This window comes from Corvus brachyrhynchos, unplaced genomic scaffold (assembly GCF_000691975.1).
Source record: "Corvus brachyrhynchos isolate BGI_N302 unplaced genomic scaffold, ASM69197v1 scaffold52, whole genome shotgun sequence".
NCBI classification, from domain to species: Eukaryota; Metazoa; Chordata; class Aves; order Passeriformes; family Corvidae; genus Corvus; species Corvus brachyrhynchos.
The window spans coordinates 654,902-678,549 of record NW_008237221.1 but is presented as its reverse complement, the minus strand read 5'-3'; the positions used below and the strand labels follow the sequence as shown (position 1 = coordinate 678,549).

The 23,648-nt window shown below is 42.1% G+C and overlaps 1 protein-coding gene across 4 annotated transcripts in view; it reads right to left on the bottom strand.

Moving 5' to 3' along the window:
- Nucleotides 1–23,648, bottom strand: part of DPP6 (dipeptidyl peptidase like 6) — a 540,742-nt gene that overhangs the window by 158,954 nt on the left and 358,140 nt on the right. For 3 of the 4 annotated variants that reach the window (XM_017728903.1, XM_017728905.1, XM_008629653.2), the window contains exon 2: nt 6,368–6,482. In XM_017728903.1, the coding sequence (XP_017584392.1) occupies nt 6,368–6,482 (115 nt within the window). Of the gene's footprint in view, nt 1–6,367; nt 6,484–23,648 lie in introns of all 4 variants that reach the window. The other variant, XM_017728904.1, reaches the window with a different exon arrangement.

Sequence of the window (23,648 nt, the reverse complement as noted above, 5' to 3'; positions counted from 1 at the left end):
GTTTTTCAGCATCCTTCCTCATGGCAGTATCCTCATGCCTGAGGCTTACTGGCAGCCTTTGCTATCTTTAATATTGTTTAGTGCTAAACTTACACTGGACACTCATGATTAGAAAAGCAGAATCAGACTCTGAAGGCATTTATTTGTGGGAAAAAAGTCTTCTTTGCTGTACTAAATTGAAGCCCCTAAGCTACCTGAGATGACAGAAAATCACCTATGAACAGTGTTTTGTTCCACTAAAAGGTGTTTCAGAACAAACTTTCATTTTTACCAAATTAAATTATATTCTTCAATGTTCATATTTTTCCCAAGTCTGGCTGAGGCTTCAATCACACTGTTCACTGTGGCTTCCAAATACCAAAAGCCATCAGTACAAGTCCTCAGCCAAATCCCTCTGTGTGACAGCATTATGCCAAGTTATTCCGCATAATTTTATTTATTAAAATGGAAAATAGAGGCGACAAGGAACCCAGGAAATTGTTCCAATTAGTTTCCACCGTGGTGCAAGTCCCCAGAACTGGATACCCAGGGAGGTCAGGAGGGGCAGAGCAGGAGCTCAGAGCCCACACACAGCCCTGGGCTTCTGCCTGTTCCAGGAGCTGCTTCCCAAATGCCCTCTGGAGGAACACAGACACCCCCTTCCCCCCATGAGGCCGTAAGGACAGGCACAAGCAAACCCCTGAGATTTGGGGAGAAGCAGGGTGGGAAGCCCCTCCTATTCCTCCTTTTTTGCAGGATGGCGACAGGCAGTCTGGGAGCTGCACCATCTCTGTTCCTCCACAGCACTCCAGCTCCTCGTGAGGGACAGCAGGAAGAGGGAGAGGCTGCATCTGGGCTTTGCACACTTAGGAGCCTCTCTAAGAAAAGAGCTGAGCTTCCCTTCCTGTCCCCTGCTTTGGGCTGTAAGAGCTGCAGGGGGTTCTTTACTAGATCATGGACTACATTTATCTCAGCCACAAAGCTGGGGAGAAAACAAATAACTAAATAATAAACCCATCAATGAATTTTAGTGAAAAAAATCAGATTTCCTGACCTCTCCTCTAACACACAGGTAGGTCAGAGGGCTTATTAAGAACACTTGCTCCATTCCTCTGGCCCTAATGGAGACATTTGTGGAGAAAGAAATGCAATTGTGGGACCTCAGGCAGCCCACTCTGTCCTGAGCAGCAGACTCTAAGTGTGCCTCAGGGTGTCTAAAGCAGTCGGGGGACAGGTTGTGTCCACACCCAACTGCAGGGACTGCAAGGCCTCTTTGGGCTTATGGAAGGACAGGATTTAGCATGTGCCACCTTTTTTTTTGCATTCATATTCCCCAGCCCAGCAGATCCAGATGGCAGCATGGCAGCAGTGCAAGAGGCACAGGGGTTTGAGATCTGAGTGCCAAGTCACAAACCCGGCATCCAAACATCACAGCTACATGCTGAGAGAACTGAGTAGAAACCATGCCCATATTGGTTTTGATTCAATATTAGAGGCATGACAGGAACCCTGTGTTTGGGTTCATCTGCCTGCTCTTCATCCTTGAAGTCAGTGGTCCCAAACAAACCTGGGCTGAGCTGACAACACCCGGCTCTCCAGAACACAAAACGAACAAAGATCTTCCACAAATCCAGAAAACTCAAACAAAAAGGAGCAAGAAGCTGACCTCACTGCCTGTTTTGCCTCCTCACTTTCAAGCTTCTTCTCAACTCCAGCCATGCTCAGAGGCTGTTTGATAGGTCAGAAGGCTACAGCCACCTTTGGCTGCCCACCTTTCTTTCCATCATCCCTGGTGCTCAGCCCACATGCTGGTGTCAGATGCCCTCCTCACACACTGGCCTGTTGTCCACTGCATGTGAGGGACAGTGTGCCCATCTCTCTGTGGCCAGAACACCAGGAGCTCCTTTCCCATCTCAGCATACCTGCTGGATCTCTGGGCAGACCCTTCTTTTCACCCAGATGACCTCTCTGTCACCAAAAGGCAGTGGCCAGACAAGGCAAACAGGCAGCCTTTCTCCCTTCTGTAATATCCCTCCTTTTCCTAGAGGTGTAAAATACACATTTATACATAACTATTGTGAACAAACTGCTCTCCTGCACAGCTGCTCAAAGGACAGTTCCTTGTTCTTTCTGAGTATCACAAGTGCTACAAAGCTTCTAGGCAATACCTTTGACTGTCAGACAGCATGCTGTGAATTAATGCTATGCAATGACTAGCTCAGTACCTCTTCTGAGAAATGTTTCTTATGGATTTTGCAAAAATTTTAATATGTATTAGGGTGTACTCTCCTTTTTTTCAGCTAAAAGGTCAGATTTGAAAGGAGCAAATGTGATGTATATCTCCGGAAAGCTTTAAATATCAGGAACGGATGTACGAGAAAGCAGAGCCTCTTCCTAAGCAAAATGTCTAGTGCAATTTGGGAAGGTTTTATTGTACTCACAATTTCTGTAGGACTGGGTCCTCTTTTCAGCTTTGCTCTGTGTGTGTGTGTGCATGGGCAGACTTCCAGAAAGTTTTGCATGTCTTTGTACAAATACACAAACAATGGAATGGGACCCAGACAGGTGCCACATGCTGTGACAAGTGAGGAGTTGCCAATAAGGAAAGGTTCAGGCCAACACTGTTATCATTTGTATAAACAGCTTCACATTTTTCAAAGGTGTCAGAGGTGGGTGGATCGGCAGGCCTCACACACACATGAAATTGGAGAAGCTCAACATAGGCAATGGTGTGTGAGTGTGGTGTCCTGTTGTGTAATTAAATGTAAACTTCCACCAGTTACTGCTTCTTTTGAGAATGTTGTTCTAGAACATCAAAGAACATCTATACAAATCACAGAAATGTTGAGATGGTTTTAGGATTTTATAAAAGAAGACACAGGCATTAGCCAGCAATAGAGCACTGCTACTGTAATTACAGCGTCTGCTGAATGCAAAATCCACTGCTCCCAGTTTATGAGCTAATCTTGGAGCAGGGTGAGTATCCTCCCCCTAAGAAACCCAAACCAGTAGGAATTTCAGCCCCTCTGCAGCTGAATCCAGAGTTAAAACCTTTAAAGGTTTGGGCTGATTTGAAAAAGAATCTGGAAGAGATATACAAATCCCCTTTTCCCCCAATAATTAAATACCTTAATCATTATCTGCCCTGCTAAGCAAATCTTCCCCACTTCCCACTTTACCTGTTATTCTTGACTTTGCAGGAGATTACTCAAGTTTTCCCAGTGTTAGTCCAAGTTATGGGTCCAGGTAACCACTTTTCTTTGTCTGAGCATGGACTACATGCCCATATGCAGCACTCTAGCCCATTTTGTCCAAAATTACTCTCTGGAATCAGACACTGAATGATGTTCAGCACTGGGTTTAAAACATCTCTGCATCTCAGGTCTTGCTACTGCACTGCAAAGCAGGCCTTCAATCCAACACCAAAATACTGAGAGAAAAATGGTTTCCCAGACAGGAAGAGGACTGAGATAGACAGGAACAAGTAAGGGATTCAGAGGTAAAATGAAAAAGGTTGTTTGTGCTGGTGTGACAGCATCAGGCTGGACTCCAACATTACCATTGGAAGGAAGAATTAAAACATTTGACTATCCCCTCTTGGAGGCTTTTGCAGTGAAGAGGGGTTTTTGTTTGGTTGTTTTGTTTGTTTTATTGCCGATGTCACTCTCCTACTTGGCAGCTCCCTGTGAACTCCACAAAACTGCTCCGCCTCCTTCCTTCACTGTGCTCCTGCCCCTTCCTTGCCTCTTGTTCACTTATCTATCACTTAATTCTCTGCTTGGCTACCAAAGGATAAACATTTCTTCTTCCAGAGAACTATTTTATGGCAGGGAAATGCAGACTCTGCTTCTCCTTTTGGAAAGGCTCCTTCATCTTCCCCAGTCCTTGTCGGGACATCCCAGTCAGGATTAGCAATGTTATACATTTTTCATTTGTCAAACCAGGCTCAGTGTCTCACTTAGCACTGACTGGCAGGAAATGCCCATGAAATGGGCCTCCTGTTCCCTTCTGTCATAGCCCAACCTCATAACAAGTTCCAGGGCCAGTGGCTTAGAAGAAGACTGAACTCAGCTGCTGCCAAGCCACAGCAGCAACCTAAGCTCTCTAATTTACCCCACAGTCTCACCATGAAGCACTCTGGATCCACAATAAAAACAGGAGCAGTACTGAGCTCAGAGTTTTTGTATGTACATGTAGGACACAATTCTGAAATGTCAACAGGGGAAAAAAACAACCCAAGCCCAGTTTACCAGCAGATCAGGGAATTAGAAATCTCAAAAAATATGAACGGAAATTTTAGCACAGAAAGAAAATAACTTTGCATATTCCTAAGTTTTAAGCATGGAGACCCTCTCAACAGTGTTATCTGGAGGTGTTGCTGGGTACATACTAAAAACTGTATTTTATGTGTATGCACACACATCCCAAAGGGAGAATGTCTTTGTGTGTGCATATAAAATATAAATTAAAAAATACACTTGTGAATTTTATTTAGAACTGAATGTGGGTATTTCAAGATGGAGAAGAAGGAAGACCCTGGAAACTAGAGGCCTGTTAGTGATAGTTCAGTGCCTGGTAAAGTTATGGAGAAGTTTATTCTGGGAAGTATTGAAAAACACCTGAAAGAGAATTCAGTCATTGGTCACAGCCAGCACAGCTTCATGAGAGCAGAGTCCTGCTTATCAAATCTGATTTCATATCATGGCAGGGTAACCTACCTAGCTGATCAAGGGAAGTCAGTAAATGCAATCTTTTTGGATTTTGATGAAAGTGGCACCCGTGGTCCCATCTGTGCAGTACAGTTGCTTCAAGACAACTTGTGGAAGCTCACAGGTATGGGTTTAGGAATCTAGGCTTTAGTGTGCATCTTTGAAAATCTGTGCTTCTGTAAAACTGAAGGCAACATTTCCATATCTAATAAGTTGTGCCTGATGTGAGTGTAGTTCACAGACCATGCCCCAAAACATCTCAGAGATGAACAGCACTGTCCAAAGATGTTGAATCTGAACAGCAGCAAAATTAATTTAATAGATTATCCTTAATTAAGTTTAACCTTAATTAATTTAATTACATAATTAATCTGGCATGACCACATCGTACTTACATTTACATTGAAAACTTCATGATAACATGAAATAAACTGAATATGTCATGACAATAAATAACCAAAAAAATAATGTGCTGATTTTCACTCATTTTCAAATTAACTCAGTGTACTCCTGTGTTTCCTGGTTTGTCACTGTCTCCTGCTCATCATACAACAGGAATGTGGGATAAGAATTTGGTCAGGGAAGATGGCCCAGACCTGCTGGACTGCATGTACTTTCACATGTAATGGGCTGGAAATTTTTGCCCCACAGCTTCCGTCTCATTTTCCCACTTCACTACCCTGTGCTCTTGCACTTCCGGAGGTTCCATTTCTCTCTTGCCTCCATTCTGCTCCTCAGCTCTGTGCTCTCTGTCCTGCTGCTCCCCAAATTCTCCCACTCAGATGTACTCATCCAAGAAGGAGTCCCTGTTCTTCTCCTCTACATCCCTAAGCAAGGAACCTTTGGTTCCCCCCTGTTTTGTAGCTCCTCACCCTTTCTGACACTGAATTCTCTTTTCTATGTCTTGTCTCTCATTTTGTTTGTCTTTTCATATTCAGTTCACAGTCTTCTCAGTGCTGCTTTATTTCTACTCCCTAAGTAGGCATGGAAATTTACAGGGCTGTATAAATACATAATAATAAATAACCATAATGACACCACATTAAAATTCAAGCCTACAACATCAGCAACTACTGTAAGAGAAGTAATTTACAGAGGTTACGTGCACAGAACTTTGCTGAAACTTGGTAAGGGGATTAACTTAAAGAATTCCTTATTGGGAAGTTACTAATTATTTGCTGTGGATAAGTAATATCTGGTATATCATTATCTGAAATTTCTTTGTAAACACTGTGCTCTGAACTAAAAAACAATCCAGCTGAATGGGATGGGATTTAGGTACCAAGGCATAAGCAACTAATGCCATTGCCAATGGTCTGGGATATGACCCTCAACTGGCAACTACTGCTCCATGTGCACATGAATTTCAGAAGTTCCTGTGCCCTCACTGACTGCCCTGTGAGGGTTCTTCTCCTACCCTGGCACATCTAAAATGACACTCCCCATCCATGTTTAGGCAATCAAGTTCCAGCCTTGTGTCCTCAGCTCTGAACTGAAATGTAAAACGCTAAAACAATCTACCTAAGAACAGCCTTGAACTCAGCATCACATCAAGATAAAGTCAGGAAGGAGGATTCCTTTGATGTCGACTTTGCAGTCAGTTTGCAATCCCTTTACTCTTGGAAGTGTAAAATTACAGAAGAAAACGAGACTGGAAGTGAGTTAAAGTTTATAAATACCTGGTGTCAGGAGTATGACGGAGGTGACAATCAGGGAGCAGATAACGAGAATAACAAGTAAGGCAATTGCAATTCCTTTCCAGTTTCTTTGAGGAGGATTACTCCCCACCAGCTCCTAGAAACATCAAAAGAAGATGAGCATTTAGAAAACAGCACTTAGACATGGAAACAAGCACAGAATCTAGACAGCAAGGTATGTCTGCAGCACTACACCCTGCAACCACGGTGGGTGACGTCCTTGAGCTGAACACAATCCACGCTGTTACAATTAATGGGGGTATTAATTGAATTGATCCCAAGTCCTTACACAGTGAATAAATGCAATGCACCCACAGGTGGCTCAGCAGTGGAACCCACACTCCCCATTACCTCCTGGCACTCAGGCACCAGCCCCCATCCCAGCACTCATCCAAACACACTCATCAGCACCGATTTCCTACCAACCCTCATTAAGTCTGGGAATGAGGAGCTTTACAGTAATTTACAAGAGACTTTCATAATAAGATGTCAGAGAAGCATACAGGAAGATAAATAATTCACAGGGGCATGTATAGAGATAAAAATCAATAAGGACATCCCCCTGGTGAACCTTCCTGCCTTCCCAGAAAACAGGACATCTCCTCAGGGCATTTTGTGTGCACTCCTAGGTTGGTAGGTCTAAGCAATTGAAGACAGGCTCCTTGTCTAGCATGTACATTAAATTTAATCACGTCCTTAAAACTTTAGAATAAAAGCTCCATCACCGCTCACTGATTAGCTCTGACTGCACTGTGGTTGCACCATATGTTCTGCCTATGACGTATACAGCACCCCTGCTCTCAGAACTGAGGGTTTTATGAAGTGCTGTGTTCGCATTCACAAGATCTTAAACATTTATTGCACTTTCATGTGTTTTGCTGGATTCCTCTTAGCATTTTGCATTATATGTGATTTCGTGCAGGCATTGAAGCGCCCCCAGGAACGGTATGAAATATTAGTGCACACCATTTTTCTGGGAGGCTGAATTCAGTCAAGTGAGCTGGTCTCGCAGCCAGAACAACTCTGGATGCTCCTCCTCCTTGTAAAACTCATCCATTTAGGATTTTTGCCTCATTTCCTTTATTATGAGGGATGGTGTGTCTAAAACAGAGCTGCTGGTTCTTCTTTAAAAGACTACTTTTTTTTTCCATTTTAAATTTTTTATGAAAACAAAAAACTTTCTAGTAGACTAAGTTCTGTTATTCAGAGTTTGTTTCACTTCTGTTTCTTGTACACAGCAAAAAGACTGGAACAGGGAAGTCAGGCAAACCTCAGAGTTTTGTTTTCAGAAGATGCTGGGAAATATTTTTCAGCCTTTCCTTAGAATGCATTTTACAGAAAAAGTTAATGTCTAGACTCTCTTTCCATATGTTTGGGGATGTAGCCACTACAAAGGCTATAAATCTGTGATGGAAAGCCAAGTTTGAGGCATTAAACACCTGATGCACTCCATCATTTATTCTAGTTCTGGAAAAGCCACAAGGATTCTCTCCCTTCTGGCAAAGAGGGGTAGAGGTGAGCACACCTTCCCCTCCTTGTCTCCCCCTCGTTTGCATTTGGCTTTCTATTTGAAGTGAAAAACAATTAGAAGGAACAAATTTATAGTTTACTATTGCTACTGGAGAAAAATTTGAAAAGTTGGTCAGGAGCTTTGAGAAATGCAATTTTGGCAACAATCAAACAGAATAAATACTCCCATTTCTACAGATTCTTTACACTAATTATGAATACAAATGTTAATCAATTTAGTCTCCTAACACCAGTTTTAGGAAACTGTTATGGTCTCCATTTTTCAGGTGATGCAAAAACGCACAAATGAAAGTCTGTGGCTTTCCTAGAGAAACAAACTGATAAATGAGCCAGGGAAAGAATGCAGGGCTTCCTCATAAGTGGCAGAAATGTTCTTTCTTTCACATCAGGGTGCAGGGGGATCTAGAGAGAAACAGGAGAACAGAGGAGAAGCTGCTGAGAAACCCATCCAAGCCCTCACAGTGTCTTGGGACAGGGGTGAAACACTCACTGACAGTTTTACAGAACTGACAGCAACAGTCACAGTCCTGAAAAACAACACTCTCACCACAAATGGTCAGAAGTTCTAAAATTGAAGAAAAAATTAGATCATGGACTTGAATAACATCTACAAACTCAGACGTAGTTCAAAAGATTAATAAAACCTTGCATTAAGTGTGATTTCCCCATCCATGAGTCCCCGTGTGATAGAAATACACACATGTACTTGAGCTTTCAGGACATCTGTACTTGCACTGAATCCATTATCAAGTCAATCCCATTAATTCTCCAGGCATTCAATCAATATTTGAGCAAAATCTCAACAAAAAAAAGACTGTGAATTTCTAGTGTATCAAGAGGAGGAAAACTATTCATAAGCAAAATATTGGGGTTTAATACACTGCAAGGAAGTAGAAAAGAGTATTTTCACTTTCTTTTCAAAATTCCATCAGGAAATTTCCCCTGGTAAAAAGAAAGGAGAGATAAATGACTTTTCAAAGAAAGACAAACAGCTTTATTCAGCACAGGTTTCGAAAGCTGCTCTTTTGTTCTCAGTCATTTGAAGTCTCTTTTGATAGAATCACTCACAGCAAAACTGCAGACGCATCACACCATACTCATGATAGCACTGCCACCTCGGGTTATCCCTGTCTGTATTTCTGTTAATTCCAGAGGGATGTTGCTGTGTCACTGTGACCAGCCTTTACCTCCAGGGCATTACAGCCTCACCAGCCTGTGATACCCCCTGCCTTTGGCAGCAAACCCCACCCTTCACCCTTCACATGATGCCTGCATTTCCCACCAGCAGGCTTCAGCTGCCTGTTCACATTGCTTAGGGAAGCCTCTGTGCTTGCGACTGAAGCCAGGAAGGTGTTTAATTCAGCCCTAGGCAGGTACTGATTCAAGTACATAAATGATCTTGAAGTGGCAGCCCAAAGGGTGCATTTCCAGCACATGGCACGAAGCTGGATTTTGCCTGTTCCTGAAAGACCCAGATTGCAGGGATAAACATGGAGATCTAAACCCACCAGCAAGCAGATGCCCTTTGTATTAATCCTAAAGATACCAAATTTGGGTTTCATACTGAAATCTGAGCATATGACACAAAGGGAAATAAACCAAGCACATATGGTTTCTGCTCTGATGAAGGGAACATGAAAGAAAATATTAAAGTCACTCATCAGTAGGAGCCACCTCCTCTCTGCCTCACATGAGGCACTAACACAACATCTTCACGACCTGTGCAAGCAAGTTAAAACCCTTCAGCCTGGTTTTCTCCTTCTTTGCCTTTGCTGGGTTTTTTTTACCTCCTTCTTTCCACTACACAAAAACTAAATTGATTTTGGATTTGGAAAGTAAAGCAGATGTTTCCACAGGTTTTTACATAAGCACACTTCATTGATGTTGCATATTAAAAACTGCAAATGCTATTTTTGCATCTCTTACATCTTCATTTGTGATTGAAAAACGTCACTACCCACCTGTGAAGTTGATTTTGGAGCCATTAATCTAGACATCTACAGTATTTTAAGACTCTAAAATACAGATCTACAGTGACATATTTTCCTGCCTGTGAAAGAATCACTGTGCTGACAGGTTATGGATGAAGGCTGGATGCGCTCCAATCCAAGATACTGTCAACAAAATTATTTCTGGCATGTTTATTTGAAACCTGCCAAAAGCCTGCCAGCACAGTGGTCATATTACAATAATATAATAGCTTCTTAAAACAACTCATCAAGCACAACTTCTTTTTTCCTTTTTAAATAACCATCTTCTATATGGCTGAAGGACAATATAGACATCACTCATCAAGTATAGCTATTATTTAATAAAAACTTATACATCCTGGACCAAAATCTTTGAAGTATCAGTAGTGAGATAGTCATGGTGGGCCTCTTAGTCTTTGTCAACACAGAGCTGCCACTTTTGTGCAGTAACAATAAATCCTAGGTGTGTTCTATGAAATATATACATTCCAGACACAGGTGCTGTATTTAGAGGTTCCTTGCAGAAGCAGGTGACACTGGGCCATGGAGACTGAGCTCTGGACTCAGTTACACTGGTGTAAATCTGAAGCAAAAGACGAACGAAAATCCAAGAAATTAATGGTATAAAATAAAAGCAGGTGCAAGAGGTTTTGTTTGCCTCAGAGGTGGCAGGATGGGGATTTATAGCAGTAATTTTGCAGTTTCCATACTTGCTACTCTTGCAAGCTCTGTTTCTTGCTTCTTTTTGATTTATTTCCAAATTTTGGCCTTAAATACAACAAACACAGCAAATAAAAATTCTTCTAACAAGCTTGTTAACTTTGTTAATTGAAAAATGAGTATTTTACCTTTCACTCATGCTGCCTAATTCTGAATTAGGACTTCTGTCTGATGAAATGTGGGTGAGTGGGGTATCTCTTACAACTCAGCTCACCAAGTCCTGAACATGGCACAGAATAAAATGGTATAGGAACACTGTTGTCCAAGACAAAAAATCCTGTGAAGTTCAGGGGAAAAATAATCTTGCTGCTAATTAGTTCTTTATAATACAAAATTGCAGCAGATTATACCTGCTGAATAGTACAACAAATGAGCTGAGGAGTGGGTAACTCATACAGTTATTAGATTATCAACCTTATGTTGCAAAAACAAAATACTAATTGCGATGATAATGGCAGCAAACTAGATGAGTTGCAGTGATTACAGCAGGAGCTCACTGAGAATCCTGGTTATTCTGCTGATTGATACTGCATTGCTGTCTCAACACAGTCCTCCTGCCTGGATCCTCCACTGCTCCTCTGCCTTAAGCCTAGGATGGAGGTTCTTCACGGGCAAGAATCACTTTTGATACCCTGCTTGGCACAGAGGAAACCTCAGCCACTACAGAATTTAGGAAGTATCATAACACAGATGAACAATAATAAGCATGTAACTGCATCATTCTCACCTCTGAAGTCAAGCTGAGTTACTTTTGCTTGGGGATATTTTATTTATTTTCTTTCCTTTCCTTCTCCTCCCTACTCGCCTCCCTCCCCTCTGCTGCTGCAGACCACCCTGAGCTGTGCTCCAGCTGGAGTGTGATGCTGAATAACAATCAGTTTCCAGATAGATACAGAGCCTGAGCCTGAGGCTACAGTAAACTCAGTTGTTCCGATGCTAAAGGTGACACTTCAGAGCAAGAGGAATAAAACCTTGCTCTGTTTTTACAAACGAGGCATGGCAGGTACGTGGGCTTTCCTGCAAAACCCCAACAGAAATAAGAGGGATAAAACCATCTGCCTGTTGTGGTGATGAAAGACAACTATGTTATGTTTTTCTTCATCTTCTGTTGATGCTTTTACTAATAGGGAGCAATGACTTAGTAACAGTGAACATCTTTGCTGCCCACTCCCCAGCACTGTGAGACAAATCTTTTACCCTGCACAGAATGCAGAATGCTCTCCTGCCCTTCATTTCTGGGAGGCTCTTTTATGAATGCCCTAAAGCCATTCTGCTTGGTTCCATCTCCTCCCACCATTATCTGCAAAGTGCAAATGTTCAGAGGCTGGGCACTAATGGTGTGTTTGAGAGTGAGTGAGGAAAAGATTTGTACCCGTAACACTCAGCTCCCCATAAAATTAAACCTTGCATGTTTTATGCTGTGGTAGAGCTTGCGGTCTCACTTGTTTCTATTACAAAGTCAATAGGAGAGAATGAATGCCATCTGCATCCCACACCTAAGTGTAGCTTTAACAGATGACAAGTCTTCCACAGTTTAAGAGCAGAAGGCACCAGATCCTCAGCTAGCACTGACTGACACAGATCATTGGCTCCACTGGAGCCAAGAGAGTCTGTCAGCTACAAATGAAACCCAGTGCTGCCTCTGAGTTAAAAGAAAAATAAATCCATAAAACAATTTAAATATAGTAATATCTGGAATTCCTAGATGTTCTGGATTGCAGAAATGGATATTTAATAACTTCGCATCATTTTTATAGGCATTATGATGAAATGGTTTTGGATCACCTCCAGACCTTGCAGCACTAAAAGATTAATTTAGCATCTCTGTGTTTTGAACTGGCATTTCACATGACTTTCACACCCAAGGAGAGTAACCACGCTGCAATACCCTCCTATGCCCTTACAAAGTCTGTAAATAAGCACCACTACCATTTGAAACATCCCCAAATTATTGCTAGTGCTTAGGGTCAGAGCGACTCCATGGAACTTCCACAATAAATTAGAACCTTGGAACATGGACTCTGAAATTCTGCCAGAAGCCTGTTCTCAAGGTGACAAAATTCATGCTGCAAACACCATCTGGACCTGTTGCACTCTGAGTGGTTCCAGCCAGAGGCACGGCCAGCCTCTGACCATGGCCAGGAGAAAGGAGATGGCAATACCTGTGTATGGCACAGGACATATGTGACTACAGATCTCTTTAGCCAAGAACTGTGTTGGCCTTGACATAATGTCATTTTATGAATCCCTTCACTTTCCCCCCATTAGTTAGGTTCATTCTGGTGCTGTAACACAGATGTTTTTATAGCACCTGGCACGGTGGGACTGTGAATCCTCTCAGGGGCCCTTAGCTGCTACTGTAATTCAAGTCATAATTAAAGATCCATTCACACTACTGACAGAGCCCATAAAATCAACAGCATTTCTTTGATTTTATTTCAGTGTTTGATATAAGCACACACATTCATCCGCTAAAACAGAAGCAAATCATCTCCTAGAGTGAAATATCTGCCATGGCACCAGTAAAACTTGGTTTGATGCTTAGGGTTTTATTCCAGAGGAGTCTGCGTGTTCACCAAATCCATGAAAATGCTTGGCAAGTCCAAATGCCACCGATCATATCACTGATCCCAGGACCCCTCTACACCACAGCATTTGCCAAGCTCCAGTTTTCCACTACAATGCTCTGACAGCCTGGCTCCTTCCGAGCTGAGCCACAACACACATGCATGAGCCCTGAAACAGCTCATACCTGTGCAGAAAGCATCTGCAAAGAGTGGTGTTGCCAAGGCATGCCAGGATTGCATATCCCCACTCTATTTCTTGAAGAATTAGGATCTCAAGAAACGGGAAAAGAAGCTTTTCTGAAAGATTTGAGAGATTGGCAAAACAACCTCTCAGCTTTGTTTTCTCCCCTAATTCCAAAAAAATGCCAACCTACTTACATTGTAAAAAGACAATTCCAATTTTTAGTGAAACTGTATTTCAGTAAAAAAAGAAAACATAATTCAATCTATGACTCTCAACACCAAGAAAGAATTTGTGATAAGAGAAATAGTGAGGTGTTTAATTCCCCTAGTTAGAAAGACAGCATTAAAAATTCGGTTCAATATTATATTTTATTGATTCCTAGGCATTTTTTTTTCAATTTAGTTTACAAATAATTTTTTTATAAATGGTACAGGAAGGAAAAAATGAGGCAAACAAGGTTTAATTCCTAAATAACTTGCTTGGGAGCAATGTAAGGGAGAGCTATGAAGACAGCCAAGGTTTGAGGTCACTGTGGTGCAGAGACAGTGGGAAGAGGAATATGAAATCCATATGTACAGCGGCGGGGGGGGATTTTACACAGCTTATTTTCAAGCACCAGTCATTTACAGTTTTGAAAAAGACAAAATGTTTGATGTATGGATGTTTCAAAGACAATGCAATTGCATTATTCATCATTGTACCAATATTTATATGAAGGTGATACTTATAATTTTACCTTTAAGGGAATCCTAGTTTTCTGTTGTTTCTAAGAACAAGTAATTTTTGATATATAGGTCTCTAATGTTGCAGTATGTAGCCAAGACTTTAAATAAAATTATGGAAAGAATATTCTTCTCTGATAAAAATTTTAAGTTGAACAATGGAAAAAGAAAGTGTAAGCGTAGGCCTGCATTTTATACAATTCTGTTAGACAAAAAGACATTAGAAGCTGTGGGAGTGGGATCCAGTATGGAGGCTCTTCTCTCCCAGCTAAGTGGCCTTCTCCCCAGCCAAGAGTTTTTGCTTCATCTCTGTCCCCTTCATCTCATCTACTGAAACTTGCATTCCTGGTTTCACAATTAAATAAAAAACAGTAAACAAATATGTTCTCTTGTCCCAGGGGTGATTGGCTGAGCACTCCTCTCACCCAAAAGCCAAACTCTCTGATACTGGAGTGCAGCACAACCTCAACCACAACTTCTTTGGCAAAACAGGCCCTGGCCCACTCCATACACCAACATTTTCTGCAGCACTCCTGTGACAGTCCTGCTACAATGGGCCAAAACCACACCTGGGAGCACACTGACAAACCACACCAGTGGTCACCTATGCTTGGTCCCCTGCACCCCTCCAGGGTATTTCACCACAGAAATGCACCCCTAAACTTCATCAGTATCCCAAATCCAAAATCTTAGCATTAGTCCCCAACTCTCCCCTATTTGTGTAATTTTTACACTTAAGGAAAATCATTTGCTTGAGCCCACATTTTACTCACATAGAAGTAAAGGGAGGGGGACACAACAGTGAAAGAACAGATGTTTTTTATATATTTTATAATGCTGACTATTTCTTTCTGGCTAGCAGCAACCTGTGCTGACATCCATGGGCATCACTGGGATGATGAGGCAAGAGGCAGAGTCCACAGGCTGTGAGACTGTCCTCAGTAGCTGGGAGACATCTTACTTCTCCCAATGGTATTTGCTTGGGTATTTCTCAGATATTCTTGAACCAGAAACCACTTCATGGATATCCTGATTTGATGTTCACGAAGTTTTTTTTTTTTTAAAAAAGACTGAATTTCCCCAGGCCCTTCTCCAGCACTATCTTAGGACAACTGTGGTTGGAAGCATTACAGTTCTTTGAAGGGTGCTTGGGTTCTTGGCGTGAAATGCCAGCAGCTGGCTCAGCACCGATGCTGCTGTCAGGAAAAGCCACTCCAAGGTCTCCAAAGGTTTATGAGTCTTATGCTTGGTCTGTTTTAATTGATTTCTGGTTTTGCTAGGGTTCTCACAGCACAGTACAAGGCTTTGCAAAATCGTTTATTTTAATTTTCAAAACTTCCTGGTTGACAGCAAACAGAACCAACAAACATTAAGTCAGTTTTCCTCAGGAAAGCAAGATGCCAAATTTTCCATACTGGGTTGTGTTAACTGTGGCACAACACCACAGGAGCGTGACTCCTTGTGTATAAAGTACACTTTTCTTGCTCATTTTTCATTTGAAAGAATTATCCTTAATTCAATACAATTCTGAGACTCAGTAAGTGAATTACAGAGTGAAATGGAAATATCCACATTCCCACTCAAAAAAGAATTAAAAAGAAAAAGAAGCAAAACGGATGGAGACAGAAATTGCAATTTTTTTTATCTTAGAAGATCTATTTCACAAGGGGCCCTGCCACCAGGGCCACCAGCAGTAAAGCCACTGCTTTCTGCTTTCATGATAAGTTCTAATCTCCCTGAACAATTCATGTTACCATCTCAGGAGCAGTGACAAAAACACCTCTTCTCCTGAGTCATGCAGGTGATTTATCCATAAATGTAGGGACATAATATTGAAATAAACATGCTGTAGGATTTGAAAAGAGAAAAATCACTCATGCAGACTCAACAACTTGTGTGTGACAGGTTCACTGCATCCCATGGAAAAATGCTCCAAAGCTGGTAAGGAAAACAGCGTCCAAGAAAGAAATTTCTTCTCCACACCTCACCAGCCTGTTATTCTCACGAGAAGCAGAGTTTGGCTTCTGAAATTGAGGGCTTTATCAGACCCAGCAGGCAGAGCCATGGCCACATTTTCCTACAGAGCTCCGTTTTGGATCTATTTGTGATCATAACACGCCTCAAAAAGACCCTCTGTCTTCATATCCCTTTCCCTCTCACTCCTTTTGCAAGGCTTAAAGACATCCCAAACTTGTGATGCTGCACTGAACCTTCCAGTAGAGATCTCCCTACCAGGCACCCAGCCTGAGCCCTCTGATGTGGGGCTGCAAACAGCACATTGCACCATGCACGTGCCAGTGTCCTCAGAGCTGCTCAGGTCCTTAAATCCCTGTGGCTTCACCAGGATTCAGGCACAAGAATAGTCCTGAGGACCTTTGCCTTTGTGTCTCTCTTCACCTGATCTAGGTTAAAAGATAGAACTCCTCCACAACTAATAAAAGAGTTCAGAAGTGATCAGACATGGAGCAGTGAGAAAGTAAATGACAGGGGCTGGAATACTGGTATTTGTAAAGATAGATGAGCATTAGCACAGCCAGGAATTCATTTACCATGTGAAAAATCTATTCAGAGCAGAATGGGAACTCTACCAATTAATGTACTTCACAGATGTATCTCTCCAATAAGCAGAGTTACAGGGATCATTTTTCTTTGACACACACCATAAGGGAATGAAAAGGTTAATGTAGTGTATATGAATGCATTTTTAAAAATCAATTTAAGGGAATTTTCTCTGCTGTAAATTATGCTCTGGCACCAGAGAAAGCCATCAAACTCAAATTAACAAAAGGAACAAAAGAATTTAATCTAAAACTACATTATGATTGTGTTGCTCATTGGTGCACACAAAAAAATCAGCAACATACATTTCATTTTTACCTCCTTTGATTACAAAAAGGCTATTATCAGTGAAAGATAATGTTGAATCATAATTAAAAGCAGGACTCTCCCTCCTACCAGCCTGCAAAGCACAACATTTTCTGTAATGCAATATAAAGTCATTTTGCTTAGGAAACGCATTCGTCAGCTCTCCTCACGTTCACCAGACTGTGACCCCTTTACCTCCTCTTGCACACACTCCTGTAATCTCAGAAAAAGCAGGGTTTGGCTTCTGAACTCCAGACTTCCCATTCAGCAAGACCTGACGTTGGCCTTGCTGCAGCTGAAGGCATGAAGCTTCTCTGGACTCATGACACCTGTCTAGAAGATCTGAAACAGTTTTCAGATTTCCCCTAATTTTAACTGGCAGAAGAGCAAACACCAGCTGAAATCCTGCATTTTCAAGAGATCCAAAACAGTTCCCATAACTTCATGGCACTGTCACAGGCTCTCCACTCCCCATCATCCGATTTGCAAACTGTGGACTCCTCTCCCCTTCACAATACACAGGGTGTCTTCTCTACCTGGAGAGGACACTGAGCAGTACAGTGACATTCACACTGAAAGCCACAATCAGAACAAGTCTTTGAAGTGACACAGCTCCACACCATGTTTCCTGAAATTATCACCCATCATAGCCCTTGTGCTTTTCTCAAGTGACATTTGCTGCCACTAAATTCAGGAACTGAAAGGTGGCACTTAGGAGTGCAAGATTTGATGGCATATTCTGAGTCAATGGAATGAAGAGAGAACATGACACAACTGATCTGTGCTCTTATCTTTTGGCAGCCACTGTGCTGGTTGCCAAAAGACACCACAGCACGGTGAAGGAACAGACAGATCATATGGGCTACTCAGATAGATCAGCTGCATTATTTTCCTTCCATTGCATTGGCATAAATACCTGCATCATTCCCCCTGTGTATTCAACAGCTTTCCACCACTGAAACCTCCCCCTGTAGAGAGCAGATAATGGTCAGTGTAAAGAATCTCAGTTATTTGATCTTCATTCATTACCAAATGATGCCTTGAAGAACAGAGGCCACGGCTGTTTTGCTCATGGCATTTTTCACCCCTGGAGCGTCCCCCATGTTGAGGATCAGACTCCACACTTCCCTGCCTGTGTCTTCACAGTATCATGGGATTCTCTACCTCTACTCCCAGAAATTATTCATCTGTTGGTAAATAACGGCAGGACTATATGACTATATATAACTGTGGTCTTTTATGTCTGATGAGGTTGCTATGGACCATTTATTCCCTACTCTTATAGCTGGTTTGATCTATCAATGAAGGGAGTGTCAAGTGGCACTCTTGGTTGCCAAGATAAAACGCAAGGTTAAAGCCACCATTTCACCTAAAAATTGAACATAGACAAGGAAGAAAGCCATGATACTAAAAAAATTGCAGTCATTTTTGCTAAATTAATTTGGACAAGGTGTGTGAGGGAGAGAGGATCAAAGAAACATCTTGGCTTGCACAGATTCATTCACTGCTTTATAATGCTATAGCAGTGAAGTATATATGTGTGTGTATATATATATATGTATATAAAGACACAACTTTTTTCTCTCCGTGTCTTGTCAAGGGAAAGCAGAGACTCATCCTTTACACACACTTAGCTTTGTACGAGAAGTCAGCTCTTTTCCACTCATTATTTTTTATCTCATTTGAAATAGGAAGTAAGCTGTTCTTCCATACGCTGAGTGGAGCTGGGCTTTGGCTCCTTTGAAGGACAGCTCACAAGTCAATAGCTGCAGTCCCCTCTCCACCAGGTAGGACCAGTGGAGAAGGCAGAAGTTTCATCATCTCACCTAATTCCTTCTCCATATGGTCAGGGACCATGACTTGTGAGTAATAATTGAAATATGTCAGATCAGAAGTTAAAAAGAATCAGAGGAATTGAAGTAAAAGCCAGTGGCTTCTTTTTATTATTTCTTCCCCATTTTCTTTCTTTTTTGCCATGGGCTTCTTTGGGTTCACAGGAAATAAAAGGGCCCTTAGAGGTTGTGTACTCCAAGTTTCTGGAGGTGTTTGAGACCAGGCTGGATGGGGCTCTGAGTAACTTGGCCTTGTGGAAGGTGTTCCTGCCCATGGGGGAATTGAAGTAAAAGCCAGTGGCTTCTTTTTATTATTTCTTCCCCATTTTCTTTCTTTTTTGCCATGGGCTTCTTTGGGTTCACAGGAAATAAAAGGGCCCTTAGAGGTTGTGTACTCCAAGTTTCTGGAGGTGTTTGAGACCAGGCTGGATGGGGCTCTGAGTAACTTGGCCTTGTGGAAGGTGTCCCTGCCCATGGCAAGGGATTTGGAACAAGATGGTCTTTAAGGTCCCTCCCAACCCAAACCATATTCTAAATCTGAAAGCTCACTTTCATTTACTTTTTAGCAGTAGGATGGAGGAGAAAAAAAAAAAGCTTTATGACCTCTCCTTTTTAATAAGAAATATGTTAAGACTGTGCCTTAGTGCCCAGCTAGGTTATTGGAATAGCAAAGAAGAATTGCATTGCTTTTTTGTGTACAGTATTTTGCCTTCTAAAATATCGCCTTATAATGTAAAATGAAAAAGTCATGTTATGTACAGGAAAACTCACAGCAAACTAATGGGGCACTACAGACCTAGGATTGTACTTTTCTTCTCATTTTATTGGAATGAATTCAAAAACATAATCAGAATCTAGTTCATTCTCTTACATAACCCTTTGTGAAGGACTCTTAAAATTCACATCAACAGCATCTCATTCCCACTTTCCCCTTAATTTCCATTTTGTTTAATGGCTTCGTCACCGTTTACTCATGATTTTAGTATTTTTTTTTCCCCTCCTGTGAGAGAGAATAACCTCTCCCGGGTAATAGGACAAAGAGTTGGAAGCTGTTTGCTTCTGTTGTGCTTCTGTAAAAAATACATTTTAAAAAATTCCTTTGCAGGGAATAAGCCCAGTTCTACTTTGTTTTCCCTGGGGTCTGGTGACACAATTCCAGCAATTCCAAGTCCAGCTGCAGGTGCCATGTGAGGAGGTGCTCTGAGTGCGAGTTCCACCACTGCACAGCACATCCCCTTTGCAGGCTGAAGACGTGGAGTGCAAAATAATCAATCTTCCAAGGCCCTAATGAGCCCCTGTGCTACAGCCTGTACCTTGCCATCAGCTTCTAGAACAACAAAAAATGCCCAGCACAGACAGAAATAATAGCTGGAGGCTTCTATCAAATGTCTTTGTGAAATTACAGGAGGTACTTAACATTTGTCCTGTAACTTTTCAAAGGAAATGAGAACATTTGCCATCCAGACAGGAAGTCATCATCTCCCATTGGAATGAAAGACATCTTGATATAGTCCTGATCCTTTAACAGCAAGAATTCTGAACTCAGAAAATCTCAAAAGACGAGTCTATGAAAATTCTATGATTGGGTTCATGCTCAGCATGGACTACACAAGAGCCTCCTATATTCCATAGCATCCACATTTCACATTATCTCTGAAATACAACACAACTAAGTGTTCACTTACATTAAGCCTTATATTAAGAATTAAAATTCCTAAACCAGAAAATGCACCTGCTGCATAAAAAAAAAATGTGCAAAGACCAAATGAGAGAAATTTAAAAAAAAAAATGTGGAAAGACCAAATGAGAGAAATGGTTGAAAAAAGTTTAATTTTTACAGACTACTTCATGCTTGTACTAGTTAATTTTTCTGATTTTGAACTAATCCCTCTCCCACCAGCTGGTCACTCCATGGTAGGAGTGAACCATGCAGAGTGGAAACCCATGGTATGGATCCAATTTTTGATCCAGTAATGGACAACTCGTTAACCTCCCTCAGTCATGATGCTGATCCCAAATCTGCATCTTCCTGTTTCTTCATTGGTTTGTAGCTTTTCTTGCCACTGTTTTGCCAATAGTTTTCCCTTCCATAGTATGAGAAGATGGAATACCCTCACTCTCAGAACAGAGATTTTGGGAAACATGGAGGGTTTATGAGGTCATCTATGCAAGATATTTGGGCAATTGCATCGAAAGCAGGGTTAGGTTTTTAAAAGTCATTTTGGCTCTTGATTGCCCTCGGTTTCTCTGCAGGCAAGGCTCCCAAACATCTGTGAAGATGCCCAAGCACTTCGCCATTTGAGTATCATTTAAAAACCATCTTCCTTTGCTCACATACAGCAAAAGAAACTGATCTCCCACTATAGCTTTGAGGTAGGGGAGCAGCCTTGAAGTTGAGCCGAACACACAAGAGGTTTTGGGGACAGGGCACAGAGAAGGGTGCAGCTCCCCTTTTTTCTGCTCAGCAGGACAGGCCAGAGCTCACCTGCTGCCTGCTCAGCTCTCCCTTGCCAGCAATGCCCTCTCTGAAGCTGTGCCAGGTAACAAAATACATTCCCAAGCTGCAGCTGGTCTTGCATCCGTGCCCACAGGCAGCACATCTGTGCTGTGACCAGCAAGGGGGAATGTAAGGGCAGAATTTCAAGTAAGAGGAGCAGGAGTTAACATCTAATCAGCTGTTTCCACCACCTTGTCAAGACAGGAGCATTTGAACTTGGCTTGGAGAACACCACTGGGTGTGCTGTCTGTTATTTGCTGCTCTGCACAGGTAGACGTAATCCCAGTGTATTTTATTAACTCCTGTTATCCTGTGTGAATGGACACCACACATAGTTCCAGCTTGCTGCTTTCACTTAAAATTATTGAAATGTTTGTTGCAGAGGGAAGAAGAATCCCATTTCCCTCTGCTGCTGCTGGGATGATTGTAGCAGTCACAGCAAACTGCCTGAGCATCTTTCACAGAGCCTGATTTGGCAGAGAACGCTGCCATGGGCGGGCACAGGGTCAGCAAGAGGTGGGGATGCTTGGCCTGCCTGCTAATGGGGAGCACACTTGGAATCAGCCTCTGGAAAATGCTTCCCATGTCCATAAGGGATGACATTTACCTCAGTCCAGATGGCACTCATCACCCTTTGCACACCAGTTAAGCTCTGAGCTCAGAGGGATGGCATGTGGTGTACGGGGAGGATGTGTGCGGTTCCAAACTGCACGTGTCAGCCATTTGGGCATGTAGGCAATTATTTTTTAAAAAAAATATATATATTAAGGGAAATGTGGGCAATTAAGCAAAGGAATAGAAAATAGGTAACTTCCAGAAAAATCAAAATGTGGCTCAGTCATGATTAGGCTTTGCTCGTCAGTCAATGTTTCATTAAGTAACTGTACAGTGTGCCTCAGAGTACTTTTGGTTTCTTCATCCAAATACAAATTTAACACTGTATACTGTGGGCTGCTCCTAAAATCACTGTTTGTTACTTTACTAAATCTTTTTGGTACAAATAAAGAAATGCTGGTGTCAGTAAATGCAGGATACTGCACAATGGTTTTCCTGTCTCCTTTCTCATAGGATGCCCTCCTACATCCACAGAGAAAATATTGCCAGAAAGAGGCAGGGGTTTCCTATGGCCCCACATGCCCATAGGCTCAGCTGTACATGAATTCATGAAAAGCACTTAATAGGATACCTTTCTGTAAACATTTAGAGTTGTCCCCAAGTCCCATGTACTTCAGTGGGATGCAGACAGGAGTATTTCAGCACTTCCCAGACATTTTGGTGTATGACTTCCCAACATAAACACCTGCTCTGCAGAAAAAGACCCAAGATCCAACATAGGTGTCTAAACAGGAATATCCTTTCCCTGGTAGGGAGATGTCTGCCCTGTGCATGAAATCCTGCACCACCTCCCTGCAGCTCCCAGCCCTCTCTGTGTACAGTGTGGGGAGCTGAGCCCAGCCCATGGGTGTCTGTCTCAAAAGTTGATCTGGTCCTTAATTGGGAAGGGAGATAAATTATTGTGGTGTTTCACATGTGTGGTGGGTTGACCCTGGTTGGATGCCAGGTACACACTGAAGTCTCTCTATCACTGCCCTCCACAGTTGGGCAGGGGAGAGAAAAGGTAACAAAGGGTTCATGAGTAGAGACATGGATCGGGAGAGGTCATTCACCAAACACCATCATGGTCAAAACAGACTCGGCGTGGGGATACCAACTGAATTCATTACCAGTAAAATCAGAGCAGGATAATGAGAAGCAAAATAAATCTTAAAAACACCTTCCCTCTCCCCTCTCTCCCTCCCAAGCTCTACCTCCTTCCCCCAGCAGTACAGGAAGACACTTGTCCAGCAGTGGGTCCATCCTGGAGCTGCCTGGCACTGGCTCTTCTGGGCACAGGGGAAGCTTCCAGCAGCTTCTAACAGAAGCCACCCCTGTAGCCCCCCCATTACCAAAACCTGGCCTCTCAAACCTAACACAACATGCTAATGGCTCAAGAATATAAATTATATTTGGCACAATATATTAAAAGAGCTCATAAACCTTCATCAACATGGCAGAATGTATCCTGTGTTTTCCTGCTCTTTAATAATTTTAATAAATCAGATAAAAACGATGCCACAATATAACCATCACAAGAGAAGATTATCAGGAGTGTAAAAATGAAAAAAGCAAGGTGCTACCACAAACTTCAGAAGAAAAACACAATAAGGTGTTTACAAGGTTGGTACAGAAAACAAAAACTCCAATTAAATTCCTATATGATTGATGCAGCAGGTTTAACTACTCCATTACAGAAGCAAACCAATGACACAATGGTATGTTTCCCTTGCCTTGCTTAAGCCTGCATCTCAAAGGGGCTTATAAATAGTTAAAGAGCTA